Source organism: Strongylocentrotus purpuratus, unplaced genomic scaffold (genome assembly GCF_000002235.5).
Source record: "Strongylocentrotus purpuratus isolate Spur 01 unplaced genomic scaffold, Spur_5.0 spur5_scaffold_8, whole genome shotgun sequence".
NCBI classification, from domain to species: Eukaryota; Metazoa; Echinodermata; class Echinoidea; order Camarodonta; family Strongylocentrotidae; genus Strongylocentrotus; species Strongylocentrotus purpuratus.
Window position 1 is genome coordinate 21,922,155 of NW_022145614.1, and position 14,981 is coordinate 21,937,135.

At 37.5% G+C, this 14,981-nt stretch overlaps 1 protein-coding gene across 1 annotated transcript in view; it reads left to right on the forward strand.

Annotated features, from left to right (window-relative positions):
- Positions 1–14,981, forward strand: part of LOC764722 — an 83,498-nt gene that overhangs the window by 45,683 nt on the left and 22,834 nt on the right. Inside the window, exons 6-9 of the mRNA XM_001201179.4 lie at positions 6,256–6,285; positions 8,122–8,214; positions 8,533–8,649; positions 9,316–9,411. Coding sequence (XP_001201179.2) covers positions 6,256–6,285; positions 8,122–8,214; positions 8,533–8,649; positions 9,316–9,411 — 336 coding nt within the window. The remainder of the gene's footprint in view (positions 1–6,255; positions 6,286–8,121; positions 8,215–8,532; positions 8,650–9,315; positions 9,412–14,981) is intronic.

Here is a 14,981-nt window from a genome sequence, read left to right on the forward strand (position 1 = left end):
AATATCCCATCAGGATATCATCTTTATTTTACTCGGTGTCTGAATGTCGGGGTTTTTATCTGATGATATCTACCATGACTGTTTAGAGCAGGGAAGAGCTGTATTATAGTGAGCAGAGTTACATGTATATTGACATGGAATATCCATATCAATAAAGCGATTATTTATTTCTACCTCATCCCCTTAAGTAGTATGTAAATATTGATTCGGTAAATGTCTGAGATACAGATATAAGTAGTAAAAGATTTGACGTCAATTTGTTACTTGCATCTTCTATTTCTATTCACCCCCTTCGTCTCTCTCTCTCTCTCTCTCTCTCTCTCTCTCTCTCTCTGTCTCTCTGTCTCTCTCTGTCTGTCTGTCTCTGTCTGTCTCTCTCTCTCTCTCTCTCTCTCTATCTCTCTCTCATCTCTCTACCTCTCCTCTTCTTCTTCCTCCGCTCCCCTCTACTTGTTACTCTATATCTTTATCTCTCTCTCTCTCTCTTTTCTCTCTCCCTGCCTTTCTAGACTGACTATATTTGTCATACCCACGCTCAGCTCTGTCTTTGTTTATGCTTGAATTAATTGGCCAATTAATCATTAGAATATTTAACCAACGATTAACTTATGATTACAGTGTTACATAACGTATCTAACTTGAATATGAAAACTTAAGCATACACGCTCTGTTGGAAAGACTTAATCGTGAAACAAAATGTTAATATTATTAAACATTCCTGTACAATTTACAAGCAATCGCGATCAACAGAAAAATTCTTCATAAAAAATATTATACGTATAAGTATAATCGCAGTCTACGAAATTGAATTATGCGCATTGGTCTTTTTAATGATTATTCAAATCGTCATTCATCTCGTCAGTTTCTTCCGCATTAAGAAAATGCACACTTTTTTTTGCTCCATATCTAAATATGTAAAAATGCATACATCACCGAGTCAGTTGTAGTCTACATATCCCTTAAAGATACTATGTCCCTTTTGCAGCCAACATCAAATTCTGTAGAACTTTGCAGGAATTGTTAATATATCATGTATGTCCTATCTGTGAAATGTATACGTTAGCAGTGTCCTTATATTCAAATTATGCAAGGAAATCGTTTACTTGCTAGACTTCACTGTCAGACACTATCGAGTGACTGACTGGCTTTTTTCTTCTTTGGTAATAACATACATACAATGAGCTGTGAAGGGTATATGAGCATTTGTCGACATCAATAACCCACTTCTTGTAATGGCCAAAATTAAACTGATTGAATCTTTGCGCAGCATAAAACTTACGACCATTCGGTACAATGGTCTGAAAATCAGACTATTACTTACTGGCTCTATAGCTCTTAAGTCGATTCGACAACTAATGGTCGTTATTTTGCCACTTTAAGAGATTTTCAAGCCCCCCTTTTTTTAGGGAAGTTCTAAGTTAGTATTATCTTTCAAATGCCGTTGGAATTTAACCTTTTCATTTTTGTTTGGCCTGCAAATGCGACATAGTACCTTTAAACTCTCATTAAGAAAACCCTAAAATCTTGAGTAAACAAGGAAGCGCACTGACAACCCTTAATCTTACTCGTTTTGGAGGTGATTGTTTATGACGTATCTCAACAAATGTAAACCGAAATGACCTTTTCCCGAGCAGGGGTTCTCCTCTTTTTCCGATGTCGGATGAAAGGAAATCGTCCCCCACAATTTTACAAATGAGTGTGGTTTCTTCAAAGAGTCCATCTTCTAAATCCTTGTATTAACACTGGCAATGGATACTATGGGTATAAAGTGGTATTGTGGCTAGAGGTTTACAGGAGGGTTGAAGAGGCAACGTCCTCAGTAAAAATAGCTGTAACAGATGGTCTGGTTAAGACTTTCATTTGGGCAAATATGCAACTATAGTTTTAGAATAATTATTTACAATATGTCTATAAACTAACATTTTGAATGGGTTAGTAAAAGTATCTGTTTTAATATGCTGAAACAGTTCTTATAAAACTAAATGGGCCGACGCCATTTAGATTTCAAGAGCACTGTTCCACAGGTAAAGACTCTGGTCTTTCACACGCACGGTCCGGGTTCGAGCCTTGTTCGGTGCTTAAATGCCCAGATAAGGTGTTTTGCCCACATTTGTCCCTCGAGAGCCAGGTGCCTTCAAATATAATGATATGAAACTACCCTGGGCGATTATGACCATGATTAGATTAAACTAGGATTTACGATAGTTTCCAAGAGAAAAAAAAAGACATAAGGGTCCTCACTTAAAATATTCCGTTGAAATCGAAAATGTATGGATGAGCTAAAAATGAATAATGCCACTAATGTATTTGCAAAGAGCGTGAAGCAATGCAAGAGGATGGGCATGATAAGTAAAATAGTGGTGTTTAAACTGTGTAGAAGAAGGAGCAATGGTTGTATTAATTGATTTGCAACCAAATTGAAATTGCTGCTTATGATAGTGGCTCATCTTGGTGAAAGCACGATAACACGAATTTCTTATGAGGAGAGAAATGATTAATTGCAGGAGATAAGACTACCAAATCACCCTGCTTTCCGACAGGATTTCATAAATTGATACTATCTGTTATTGAAGGTTTTCTACCGGATAGTACGCAGTTCCTTTGTTGATGCCAATAAAGCCAAAAGAAGGGGAAATGATAGTGCTCACTGGTGGATGGTGAAGGGAGGATTTTACAACCGATCCGCACCTCTTTTAAGACCCAATTGGCATACATAAATTACACGGCAAAAAGTGCCCCCCTTAAAAAAAAAATGTTCGACCCAAAAGGCACCTGGCAAATCTGATCTGGTTTTCTTTTCCACTTATCACAATATTTTCTTCGAACTGGTGCCCCCTTTTAAAATCCTACATCCGCTCGTGGTTCCCGTGGTTATGCAATTACTGCGGATGAAGCCAAAACAAGAGGACGTTCATTCACATTGACGACGATCATCATGATGACAATGCTAGGCAACAATCATAGTTCAAATGACATTCGATGTTCATACTTGCACGTGTGTCTTTGGATGCACCTCGTTACAATAGGGACTTTTAGATTCGCACGAAGACTATGGCCCGAATTCACAAAGGAGGTTTGTCGACAAACTTCCTTTTGTTTCGCCAAACCTCCTTTTGTTCTTTACAAACCAGGTTTGTAAAAAAGGCGTAGAAACGCGTCATATGACGTACAAAAACGAAGGTTTGTCGACAAACCTCCTCTGTGAATTCGGGCCAAAAGGTCTATGCTACGATCGACGTCCTTTTAATGCACTGCCTTGAATGGACGTCACACGTATCAGTCCATGCACATCTAAAAGTCCCTATTAACAGAAAATAGACGACGATAACCGAAATGACAATGAGGGTAAAAAGTTGTTTGAAAAAAAGGATAATTTATGTTTACACTAGGCCATACAAGATTTTTCTTCGGATGAGCTTCGTTACAATAACAGAACAATGTTAGAGATCCTTGATCTATTTGCTTTGAGGAAGTGCGGTCACATGGTATTGAAACTGACCTTCCTCCCAGCATGCATTTCTGGCACAATGATGTCAGATTGAGGGTTTCTTTTCTTCTTCACTTTCACTCGATGCCAGAAAATCATCCCACTCTTCGCGACCAAGGAATATTATTATTATTATTATTCATTTATTTGTATATTTATTTATTTATTTATGTATTTATGTTGTTGTTGTTGTGTTTTTTTTTTTTTTTTTTTTTTTTTTGGGGGGGGGGGGTTAATCCTGTATAAAATAGCAAATCTTCGAGCGCTTGTAGATTCTAAATTGATATGGCATTCACAACTAAGCATTCTAAAATATAATATATACTTTTCAACAATCAGATTATGGTCATCTTCCAAAATCATTTTGGATGTATGTGGCATGCGGATGAACGATCAATGTTATCTGAAAGATATTGAGTTATGGTTAAGGACTTCTTTTACACTTTGCATGCACCCGAAATAAGGGAAATAGATCCAGGGCCCACCACAGTGTTTTAGGGAATCACATTCTTTATTTACAGAATTGTTCATTAGAAAACCCCAATGTGATATTAGAGCTTATTTGCCAGGGTTATCCGATCAAATCAGTTACCTTTGGAGTGCCCTACCATAACTCTCTGGACCATTGCTTTTCATTTTAGACATGGATAATTTTTATAAATCTTCCTCTATTTTATCTTCCCTATTATTTTCCTGTTTATTCCATAATTGTCTCCAGCTTAGTCGAAGATTTATGAGAAATAAATTAATTTGCAATGTGATGAGAAGATAATGTATGATCAAGATCTCATATTTGTCAAGGTTTTTTAATATTTTTTTTACAGGTGTCTTACATTGTTTGGTAGTCTCATTTATCTCTTTAAGGATGACTTTTCTAATGAACGCCAAACCAAAGTGGGTCCGAGAATGTTTCTAATAATGAGGATGTTGGGACCTGGCTAAGTACCATATTGGAAGTTCCGCATTAAGATGTCATGTGTCTTTCCTTCTCTTGAAACAACCGCAGGTGGTTCTATTTAAAGAGATTCACATGAATTTACAAACATTGTTCAGACTGAAATAGAGCGGTACAATTCTAATAAAAACTGCGTAATTATTAATGCAACATTGGATCAATTTGTTGATCTATTTAAGACTTATCTTAAAACCGTTGATGGCGGGGTGGGACTGGGGCCATGATTCACACTTGTTTTCCCTTTGTGGTATAGGTCGTCAATCTTCCCTTGATTGAATCGCAATATATAATTACAGGTCGGCTGAAGTTCAGATGGAATAATTCGATTTGGTTTGTCATAATGGCCTCCCTTTGCCTCACATGCTGTGACCCGGCAAGCTACCTCCCCGTGCTGCAGGCCGAAGCGCAACCCTCAAATTCCCACAGACTTGCGTTACCTAGTAGCTACAGTAGGTCAAGACCATAATGAGTGACTCTTAAAAACAACTCATCGGTTTTATCCGCCTTTGTGGGATAAATATGCTTATTTTAGCAAGGCCCATTTCAGAAAAAGAAACCAATATTTTAGAAATCTGATCTACTTGGCCGGGTTAAGTGGTGGTCAAGAGTCCATTTGAAGCTATACAAGAAATGTCAACATGGCCAAGATGACGATAAAGTAAATGTGTTTTTAACACGATTGCAAAGACTTTCAAGAAATAAACTTAAGGACAAGACAATTCCATTGTCCTGCTATTATAAACCATATTTGGTTTATATGATATGTCATTGCAATGTTCGTACATTCCAACAGGTGATGCATGAGGATATTTTTGCGTTAGGTTGATTTTTCAAATTTAGACTTGGCAAGTTTAAATCGAACAGGGTTATGTTATTATATTGTATCTTGTATGTGTAATTATTTAATCACGGTAAACACTCACAATCAGTCAAAACTTACTGCCTTTCAGCGAGTCGTACATATTGTTTAAAAAAAAAGTAAATTTAGCACAGTAACATTGACAAACAAGTATAGAATAAATTCAAATATAAGTGTGTGATTTATAAAAAAAAGTCATTTGCTAAAAAAATATACATATACAAGAAATACACTAAACAAAATGCTACAACTCGTACAATTTCAATCTTTATTGTTTTGCTATTTAACAGTTGGGTAGATTTTGTGATTCCATTAAATACAATATTACTACAAAATTTCCGCCATTACCAGATAATATTATAATGCAGCTTAAATTGTTTCGTTCATTTTTTTTTTCTTGAATTTAACGAGAGTGTATGGGACGGTGACACCCGTGCCTAAAATGGCGGAAAATTTCATTTTAACCGGTTTAAAATGAAATTTTCCGCCATTTTAGGCACGGGTGTCACCGTCAACAAAGCTCGCCGATTTCAGGTAGAAAGTTTTAGTGTTATGAATATAATCACGCTGCTATTCAGAAGCATTTATCATCACTGACATGACTTGACCTGAAAGTGATCTAATTAATGATAATAATAATAATAATAATAATAATAGGCATTTCTATAGCGCCGTCTATCTAGAAATTCTATTCTGAGGCGCATTTATTATTACCCCGGCTTTAGCCTAGCTGCCATTACAGCGCTCTAGGATTTCATCCACGTTCCGTTATATTAACGAATTTGACAAAATTTTAACCCTAGTCCATATTGATTGATTGAGAAGTTGCAGTTGCAGTTACGGTGGTACAGTTTGAGGATTGTCCTCAAACTGTACCACCGTAAACTGAATTAATGACATATCTGACCCAATTTTCTCACAATTTTTCGCACACTTTCTCTCTTTTTTCCTCAGGTGACTGTGATCTTCGTGAACCAGCTTGTGGTAGGTATCAACCCTTTCTCGCCATGCAACACCTCAAGGGGTGGATGGGTTACGCTGGGGAGAGGAGGGGGGGGGGGGAGGGAAGGGATGAGGATTATTTTAATTTATTCTAAATTTCCGTTTTTTAATTTAGTATTTTATTAACCTTACCAGCGAATTGCACAACTTCGTCATTTCTTCTTTTTTTTGAGGGGGGAACTTCTGATTGCAAAGTTGAAATCCTGATGACCATTTGTTTTAAAACCTCTATAGTCTATAAAATGAAACTTCCTTTAGGTTTTGGGAAATTTTGTAGGCAAATTTTCGTCCGTGAAGACCTCAGTCGCTCTCTATAGATCTTCAACTGACCCAAGCAAGCAGATACTGCGTTAATGAACTGTGCCCAAATCTTAATTTCCTCTGGCCGCCATTCCCTATTCCCATAATGCTTGATCTATCCCAATCATGCCTATAGAAACGACAGTCTACTCCGCCCCTGCGAATACTAATTTCCATGATATTGATTTCTAAGCCCCAAAGCGATGGAGCAAAAAGAATTGTAGATAAAATTGCCGGAGTATTATGGAAGTAGGTCTATGCATATCGACCTGTTTTAGATTGAAAAATAGAGTAGAAAGAAGAAAATAATACGAATTATAATAATTCGTGTCACAAATATTTAATAATGATAGTTCAATGATAGCTCAAGAATTTATCATTTTTTTTTAAATATCGATGTAAGGAAACTGAATTGATATCGAGTATGGGATTTCATGAGCATTTATTATTACTACCATACTTTTGCTACAAAAATACTGTGTATGTAGGCCTATTATAAACCTCATTATTTTTAATTGTTATGAATAATATAAATATTTGTTTAAAGTAAATCAACAAAAAATGCTTTTGATGATTTACTTACTCTGTTCACATTGCTGTGTATTTCAAAAGTTGTATTGTAATTTGTAGGTTTATTTGCACTCTTTTGTTTTGTTTAATATGAAATTGTTATCAGTCTATTCGGTGGTAAGCGCTTTATAAGCAACGTTTTTATTATTATTATTATTAACGATTCAACCATCACAAGATCATTGTGAGTACTACCGAATATCACAAGATCAGAACCGTGCCATATCATATTCACTTAGATGAGTCTATGAACACGATAAAAGATGGCTCACGTAGTCTGGAGGGGTGTGTCTAAGGGATCTACCAGGGGTATAGCGGATTCCAATAGGGATATTGGACTGTCCCTCTTGATAAACAAACGCAATTCCTAGTATGATGAGTAAGACTTCTGAGCGGGAAATATATCTTGCACGTAGCTCCTTGTGTCACTTGACATTATACAAACTTGACCTTTCATGGTCGGAATAATATTGTTGGCCACTTATACATATATAGTAAAGTGGAAGTTCTTGAAGATTTGCAATGTTTGGTTTGTGGTTATAGCTGTGGATGATTAAGGGGGTGCAAGAACAGCTAGTGCCCCTGTCCAATCCCGATGTAGCATACTATACGAACAAAGACAAAAATGTGTTCTTGTGCCCGTTTCAAAAATTGTTGGCAAAAGGCAACTTATTTTCCTTGTCACATTTTTGGTCGGAATGGTATCTGATTTGATATACTCCCTCTTCAGTAACTTAGGGTTAACACGCATCACGTGAGATTGATTATAGAACTTCTGGAGAAAAAAAATCATCATACTGTACCAACAGAAGTAAAATATATTACAGCTTTCATTTGACTCTTAATCGGTCGCTGTAATTTTTTTCGGCGCGTTTCGCCGCACATAACAAGTTTGTATATTTTTGCACTAAAAATAGAGACGGAATTTGTGTATTCTTTATATTTTAGATTGTATGCTTGAATGTCAAAATGGTGGCATCCTTGATGAGCAGAACTGTGTATGTTCCTGCCCCACTGGTTGGATGGGATTGTCTTGCGAAAGTAAGTTTAAATGATTCTGATGTTACGTAATCCCTTAACAACCGTTGTAATGGAAATAGGAGCAGTATTTTTTCTGGTTAGTAGTAGTAGTAATTTGCAATAGTGTTGAAATAAGTGTATAAGCATATATATTATGATTTGCTTGCACTTAGAACCAAATAACTATCTTCAGAATTATATTCGTATATTAGTTTAAATTATCTTTGAATGAAACATTGTCATGATCGACGCACGCCTACAATTTTTGTTAAATTAAGAAAAGCTGTAAACTTTTATTATTATGATTATCTGAACATTCGAACTTGCCATAATTTTCAGAGGTTTGTAACAACACACATGCGTGGTGTGGTAACGGTTGGCCTAAAGAATGGTGTTTCAACAACAATGACGACAACCCTGTAGAAGAACTCTGCCCTGCTATGTGCGGTTTATGCGGTAAGGCGGCACATCTTAACTATCATTTCTATAAAATCATTACAAATTCTGTAATTATTACAAAATGGAGAAGCAAAATATCAAGTAAATTAAGTAGAATATAACCATTCTTAAAGATATGTAATGATATGTAATGATCGCAAAATGAGGTTGAAACTGTTTAGTGAAATAACTAGCAAAATAAAGCATCCTTATAATTGTAATTATTGCAAAGTGAAATAACAAAGGATCAAGTGTTTAAAAGTATCATAACTTTAAAGTTAAGTTTGTACCTAATGGAAATGAAGATGAGGTAGCAAAGTTTCAAGTCAAATACAGTTGAAAAAAGGTTCGGAATTAAGTATATTATTGAGGTGCAACAATATAAAGTAGTCCCAATTAGTTGAAAGATTCAATCATTTCGATATACAAAAATGTTTAAGAGCAAAATGTGAACACACCTTCGATTGTTAATCTCTCTTTGTTATAATCTGCGTCTATGTTCATTACCTATCTCTGCCTAATATCTCGTCTGAACATTTGTCTGCTATCTCTTCATGTTATGTGTCTCCTCATTTCTGTTTCTGTATCCGTCCTTGTAACTCTATCTATTTCTATTTACCCCTACTTCCTATGCTCTCATAGTCTCTAAACAAATCCTGCATCTTATTCCTGCTTTCCTGATAGATTGTGGAGGGCCAATGTGTGTGAACGGGGGTCGAAAGAGCGGTTTCACATGTGAATGTGACTGTCCTACTCCATGGGGTGGAGAAGATTGCTCAGGTTAGTTTCATAATCCTGTTCTCATTTCTGTTCAACAAATATTACTTCTTAAAGTTTGAATTTTCAAAATATCAATATGCTGTGGACATAGACATTGGATTTATTGGTCATGGTTAACTTTCATACTCTTTTAGTATACAAACTTGTAAAATCGACATCGATGCGCGTCCATGACCCAATAGTGTTATTGCCCTTGTCATAATGTCATCATAAGTCCTATTATATCCTGCATCAAAAATTTGTTGGATTTTGATTGGTTTGAGAGCTCGTCACATGACAAGAAATATTTGAACTATTTTTAGAAAGTACTATATGAGAGTACTATTTTGGTTTACTATTTGGGAGTTGAAAAAAAATGTGATTTAAAAAAAAAAAATCTTAATTTAATGAAAAAAAAATATTTTAAATATTTTTAGTTAAAAATTGACATTTTTTTGTTCTTAATTTTTTTTATTTTTAAAAATAAAATACATTTTTGATGCAGGATATAAAACAAATATACCATGCCTCTATTCGAGGTACTGGTTAAAACTATAGGCCTCGGTGACTCCAAAAGTACCATTTGCTTCGGGGCTTTGCCCCTCAGCAAATAGTACTATTGAAGTCACGTCTTGCGCATAGTTTTAACCAGAACCTCTCAAGACAGTGTATATTTGTATAATATAATTTTTCATATTTATTTTAATTTGTGTGTTGAATAATATAATTTGAACTCAGTGCATAAGCGCACAAGCACAATATGGCTGCCGCACAGGCGCGTACGCAGGAAGGGGGGGGGGGTGTTTTGGGGGTTTACCCCCCCCCCCCCTCAATTTTTTTCAAATTGTGCTAAAGGGTGACAAAAAAGTGACCTTACCCCTCCCCCACCCCCGCTTATTCACCGGCTGGCTGAGTCGTTGCGAAATTTTCGGCTCGATTTTCAAATGTTAACCCCCCCCCCCCCTCGAAAAAAATCCTGCATACGCAGTAGCTGGCGCATCATTGTATCATTCCAAAAACTGTTCCTTTTGTATAATGACAAAACAAAAGTATTTCAGGTAAGTTTGTAATTACTGTTTAGTTCTAGTTAAGAAAGTCTGATCGCAAAGGCGGCCAAATGTTGACCTAAATGTAGATTATCCCATGTGATATTGATACTTCCCTGTCTATTGTGATAATTCATTCACTACTCGCTTTGCAAGAATACCTGGGACAGAAATGCTTGCATATCCAAGTGAGAGCGCGCGTAAACCGTTTTGGGTGCTAATTGAGCGTCTGGATTCCTCCATGTAGGTCCGTGACCGTATCATCTTATCGTGTCTTCAATAAACACCACAACTCTCATTTGCACCTTGATATCCTTTTCGTTCTATGCTTATTTCTCAGCCCCAATACATTTTTTCCCAAAGTCGTTTGGCACATGTAATTTATTTGTAATCTTGAACATTCAGTGTAAGTTATGTTGGATTCTGTGCGAATTTATTTTCTATAGATACCAGAGCTCAAGCTGATCTTTAAAGACAAATTTTAGTTCTGGTCATGCGATTGCATTTTGAAAGAAAAGGTGTGGCATGGATCAGAAAAAGTTGATCATGGATCATGCAAGTATTGGTGTGTACTGCAAGGTTCTGGAGTCATCAAAATCATAATAAATTTGGCCCAGTCTGTACACAGAAAGATGTATATCGGACTACACAAATGGTGTCGGGCCTACTTACCTTGATTTCCTTATCTTTTTATGCTCATTTCTCAGCTAGTATACATTTTCTACCAAAATTGATTGGCAAATTACATTTATTTTTAATCTTGAACATTCAGTGTAAGTTTCTTTTTTTTTTTTTTTTACCAGAACTCAAGTTTATCTTTAACTTCAAATAGAGTAGGCCTACATGGGATAGGATTATCTCCGAATGGCACTGAAATCGTTAACGAATGAATACAAGGAATATACAAATATCTATGAAATTAAAAATAGAGGTGAAAGTAAGATTGAGAGAGAGAGAGAGAGAGTGGTCATAACATTAGAAGTCGTCGTAGTTGTATTTTAGTATAAGAAGAAGAAGAAGTAGTAGTAGTAGTAGTAGTAGTAGTAGTAGTGGTGGTGGTAGTTGAAACAGTAGTACATGTAGTAGGGTAGTAGTAGTAGGGGTAGTAGTAGTAGTAGTAGTAGTAGTAGTAGTAGTAGTAGTAGTAGTAGTAGTAGTAGTAGTGGTGGTGGTGGTGGTGGTGGTAGCGGTGGTGGTGGAAGTAGTAGTGTTGGTGGTGGTGGTGGTGGTGGTGGTGGTGAAAGAGGTAGTAGTAGTAGTAGTAGTAGCAGCAGCAGTAATAGTAGTAGTAGTAGTAGCAGTAAAGTAATAGTAGTGGTTTTAAAATTAATAGTAGTGACGTCTGTGGTAATAATAATAATAATAGTAGCAGTAGAAGCGGTGTTGGTGGTGGTAATCGCCGAGGCGGACGAGAAGGAAGTGGAGAATGGGAGGAGAGTAGAAGAAATAAAAGTAGCTGCTAATGGAGTTCAGTCAATAGTGGAAGAAATAGAAAGCATTGGAATAGTAATATAATTATGTAGTTATAACTTTAGCTCTGTACTCAAATCAAATTTAGTTGAAATGATGACAAAATAAGAGCCTTTAACCTCTAAGTTCAGAAGCCCTACTGCCTGAAGGTATATGCTGTAACATTTCACTCAAGTACAATGTATACTAATAATCTTAAATACCAGAATAACTAACTAGGAATGATTAATGAAAACTCATGGTTATTCTGATTCATCATTGTTTAAAATATCTCATGTAATTTTTTTAGGGAAACGGAGCGATCTTATTACGAACATTAATTTAAAATGCACATAACGTTACTAATATCAAATATGTTGTATCTCGTCACTCTCAAGGGCGGAACATACCCTTTGATGGTTTAGGTTTGTACATAACGACTGATTAGACAGATGAACGTTAATACATGTTACATTACCAAAGAATTAAATTAGCTGACTGAAACTCTGATGACGTTGACGTGTGTAAGGGGAAAGCTGCCGTCAGATTAAATATACAATTTTCAACTCATTATCATATGTGATACATAAAGAAAAATGCGTTTGCTCATGGCAACGTCATTATGAATGAAAATAAATCACTTGTCTACTAAAAACACAATGTAATCTAGAATGTAAGCAAGTCGTCCTATATGTTTTCCATTGGCATTAGTAGTCTGTTCAATGTGAAAGAGTAATTAATTTTTATGAAATAATATAAGTATTAACATCATGTGGCAAATCCTTATTCAACATTTGTCACTGCCCATCTAGGTGAAATTAAATGGGAACGTGATAATAAGAAATTTTCTGAATGCTTGCATGAGCGCAAATAAGTGAGAAGAATGGGGTGTCGATCAGATTCTATGCTTTCTAAATCCACTTTATGTCAATTATTTATTATTGTTATTACTTATCGTGATCATCACCATTGCTCTTGATCTATTCCGTCTCCATCTTTTCAAGATTTATACTTCTGTTTTTATCAATATCTGAGTTTACCTAATTTCTCTCTTCTATTATCGTGAACTTCCCTTAAATTCTTCTTCTTTAAGTGCCGTCTCCTGAGACGTTCGCGACCATGTAATGCCACAACTCTCTGTCCCATATTCTATGAAGTAATTCATTATCCCCGAGATCAATTCCACTATCAGAAATCACACTCTTTAAGCTACTCATCCACATAATCCTCCTTTTACCCCTACTCCTCCTCCCCTCGATTCTTCCAGTCAGTGCAAAAATTTTCCAAACCATTCTTCCGAATAACATGACCCAAGAAACTCAGCTGGTGACCTCTTATATTATTCAGAAGCTTTCGTCTTGTTCCTGCCATGGCAAATACCTCATCATTAGAAACTCTTTCTGTCCATGAAATTCTTAGCATCCTTCTCACGAACCAAACGTCACAACTTTCCAGTCGCTTTCTTAGGTCTGATGTCAGGGTCCAAGCTTCACATCCATACATCAGAACTGGATACACATACAGTCTCGTCGTCATCTTCAGCTTCTTGTTCTTTAAGATCGTTCTCTTTATTTCCTGCTTGCATCGTCGGTTATTTTAGTACCGAGGTAATTAACAGAGGTGGCTTGTTTTATTTGATTGTTGTTGTTGATCTTAAGAGAGCATGGTATTCATCCCTTCTTTGAAATTACCATGCATTCCGTTTTCTTGTAATTTAGTGATAATCCTCTCTAGTCACTTTCTCTGACGACAACATCCGAAAGTTGCTGCAGGTCCTTCTCTGATTCTGCGATTAATATAGTATCATATACATACCGTATGTTTGTGATATTTTGTCCTCCACCTTCAATCCTCTTTCCTGTTCTAGGTTTGTAAGTATCAACTCACTGTAACAATCGAAAAGATCTGGAGACATGACACATCCTTGCCGAACCCTCCTCTTAATGTTGATGTAGTCACTTAATTCTGTTTCCACTCTAATGCCTAATGCCTGGATTACATTTGGCCTGCGATTAGTCTAAGGAGCCCGTAACCTGCCCGTATCTCCTTTTTCGTGCGGCCTCCGTGCGGAGGCAGGGGGCGGCGGTGAGATTTCCGTACGGATTCACGGGTTCCGCAACCTCTACGATTTTGTTTCGCGAGAAGTTTCGCACGTGCATCGCGCGAAGGCCTCGCGCTGATCGTGCATATATACTGGGGACTCGGACGCTCAAAAATGGCAAGGCGGCTGCACGATCACCGTACGTTCTCCGCGCAACCTCTGCACGGAAGCTGTACGGGCTCCGTACGATTTCCGTTCGGAAGCTGCGATGACTGCCTGGCTACTGCACTGAAATCGCACGAGTGCTGAGCAGACTCTGTACGGATTCGCCCCGGCCTGCCCCCGAGGGGCCAATACAAGAAATGGCACGATGCTCGTAGATAATGTAAACAAAAACATCGTGGCCCGTAGCCTCCTACGATGCCCCCCAAATCGCACGAAAAATCAAAGACCAATTTATCGTAAGGCGCCCGGGGCAAACGTAATCCAGGCATTAAGTCACATTTGCCGCGGCGGCCGTGCGGTCTAAAATATCTACGGCCAATAGCAATTACAGGACCGCCGCAGCATTCCCTCGGATATATACGGTAGCGGTCACATATGTTATGCCTGGATTACATTTGGCCTGTGATTAGTCTACGCGGAGCCCGTATCCTGCCCGTAACCCCTTTCCCACCCGGCCTCTGTGCGGAGGAAGGAGGCGGCCGTGAGCTATTCGTACGGATTCAAGGGCTCCGCGCCTCAACGATTTTGTTTCGCGATAATGCCTGGATTACATTTGGCCTGCGATTAGTCTACGCGGAGCCCGTATCCTGCCTGTATCCCCTTTCCATGCGGCCTCCGTACGGAAGCAGGAGGCGGCCGTGAGATTTTCGCACGAATTCACGGGCTCCGCTCCTCTACGATTTTGTTTCACAGATGTAATCCAGGCATTAGGGTAGCCGCAAGGCTTTTTTTTAATTTGTGGAGAAAGAAAATATGCGACTGCCATACGGCCTTTGAAGTGATGACGCACGGTCGCATTAGGGCGTCCCTGCGGCGGCCGTAGCTTTTTT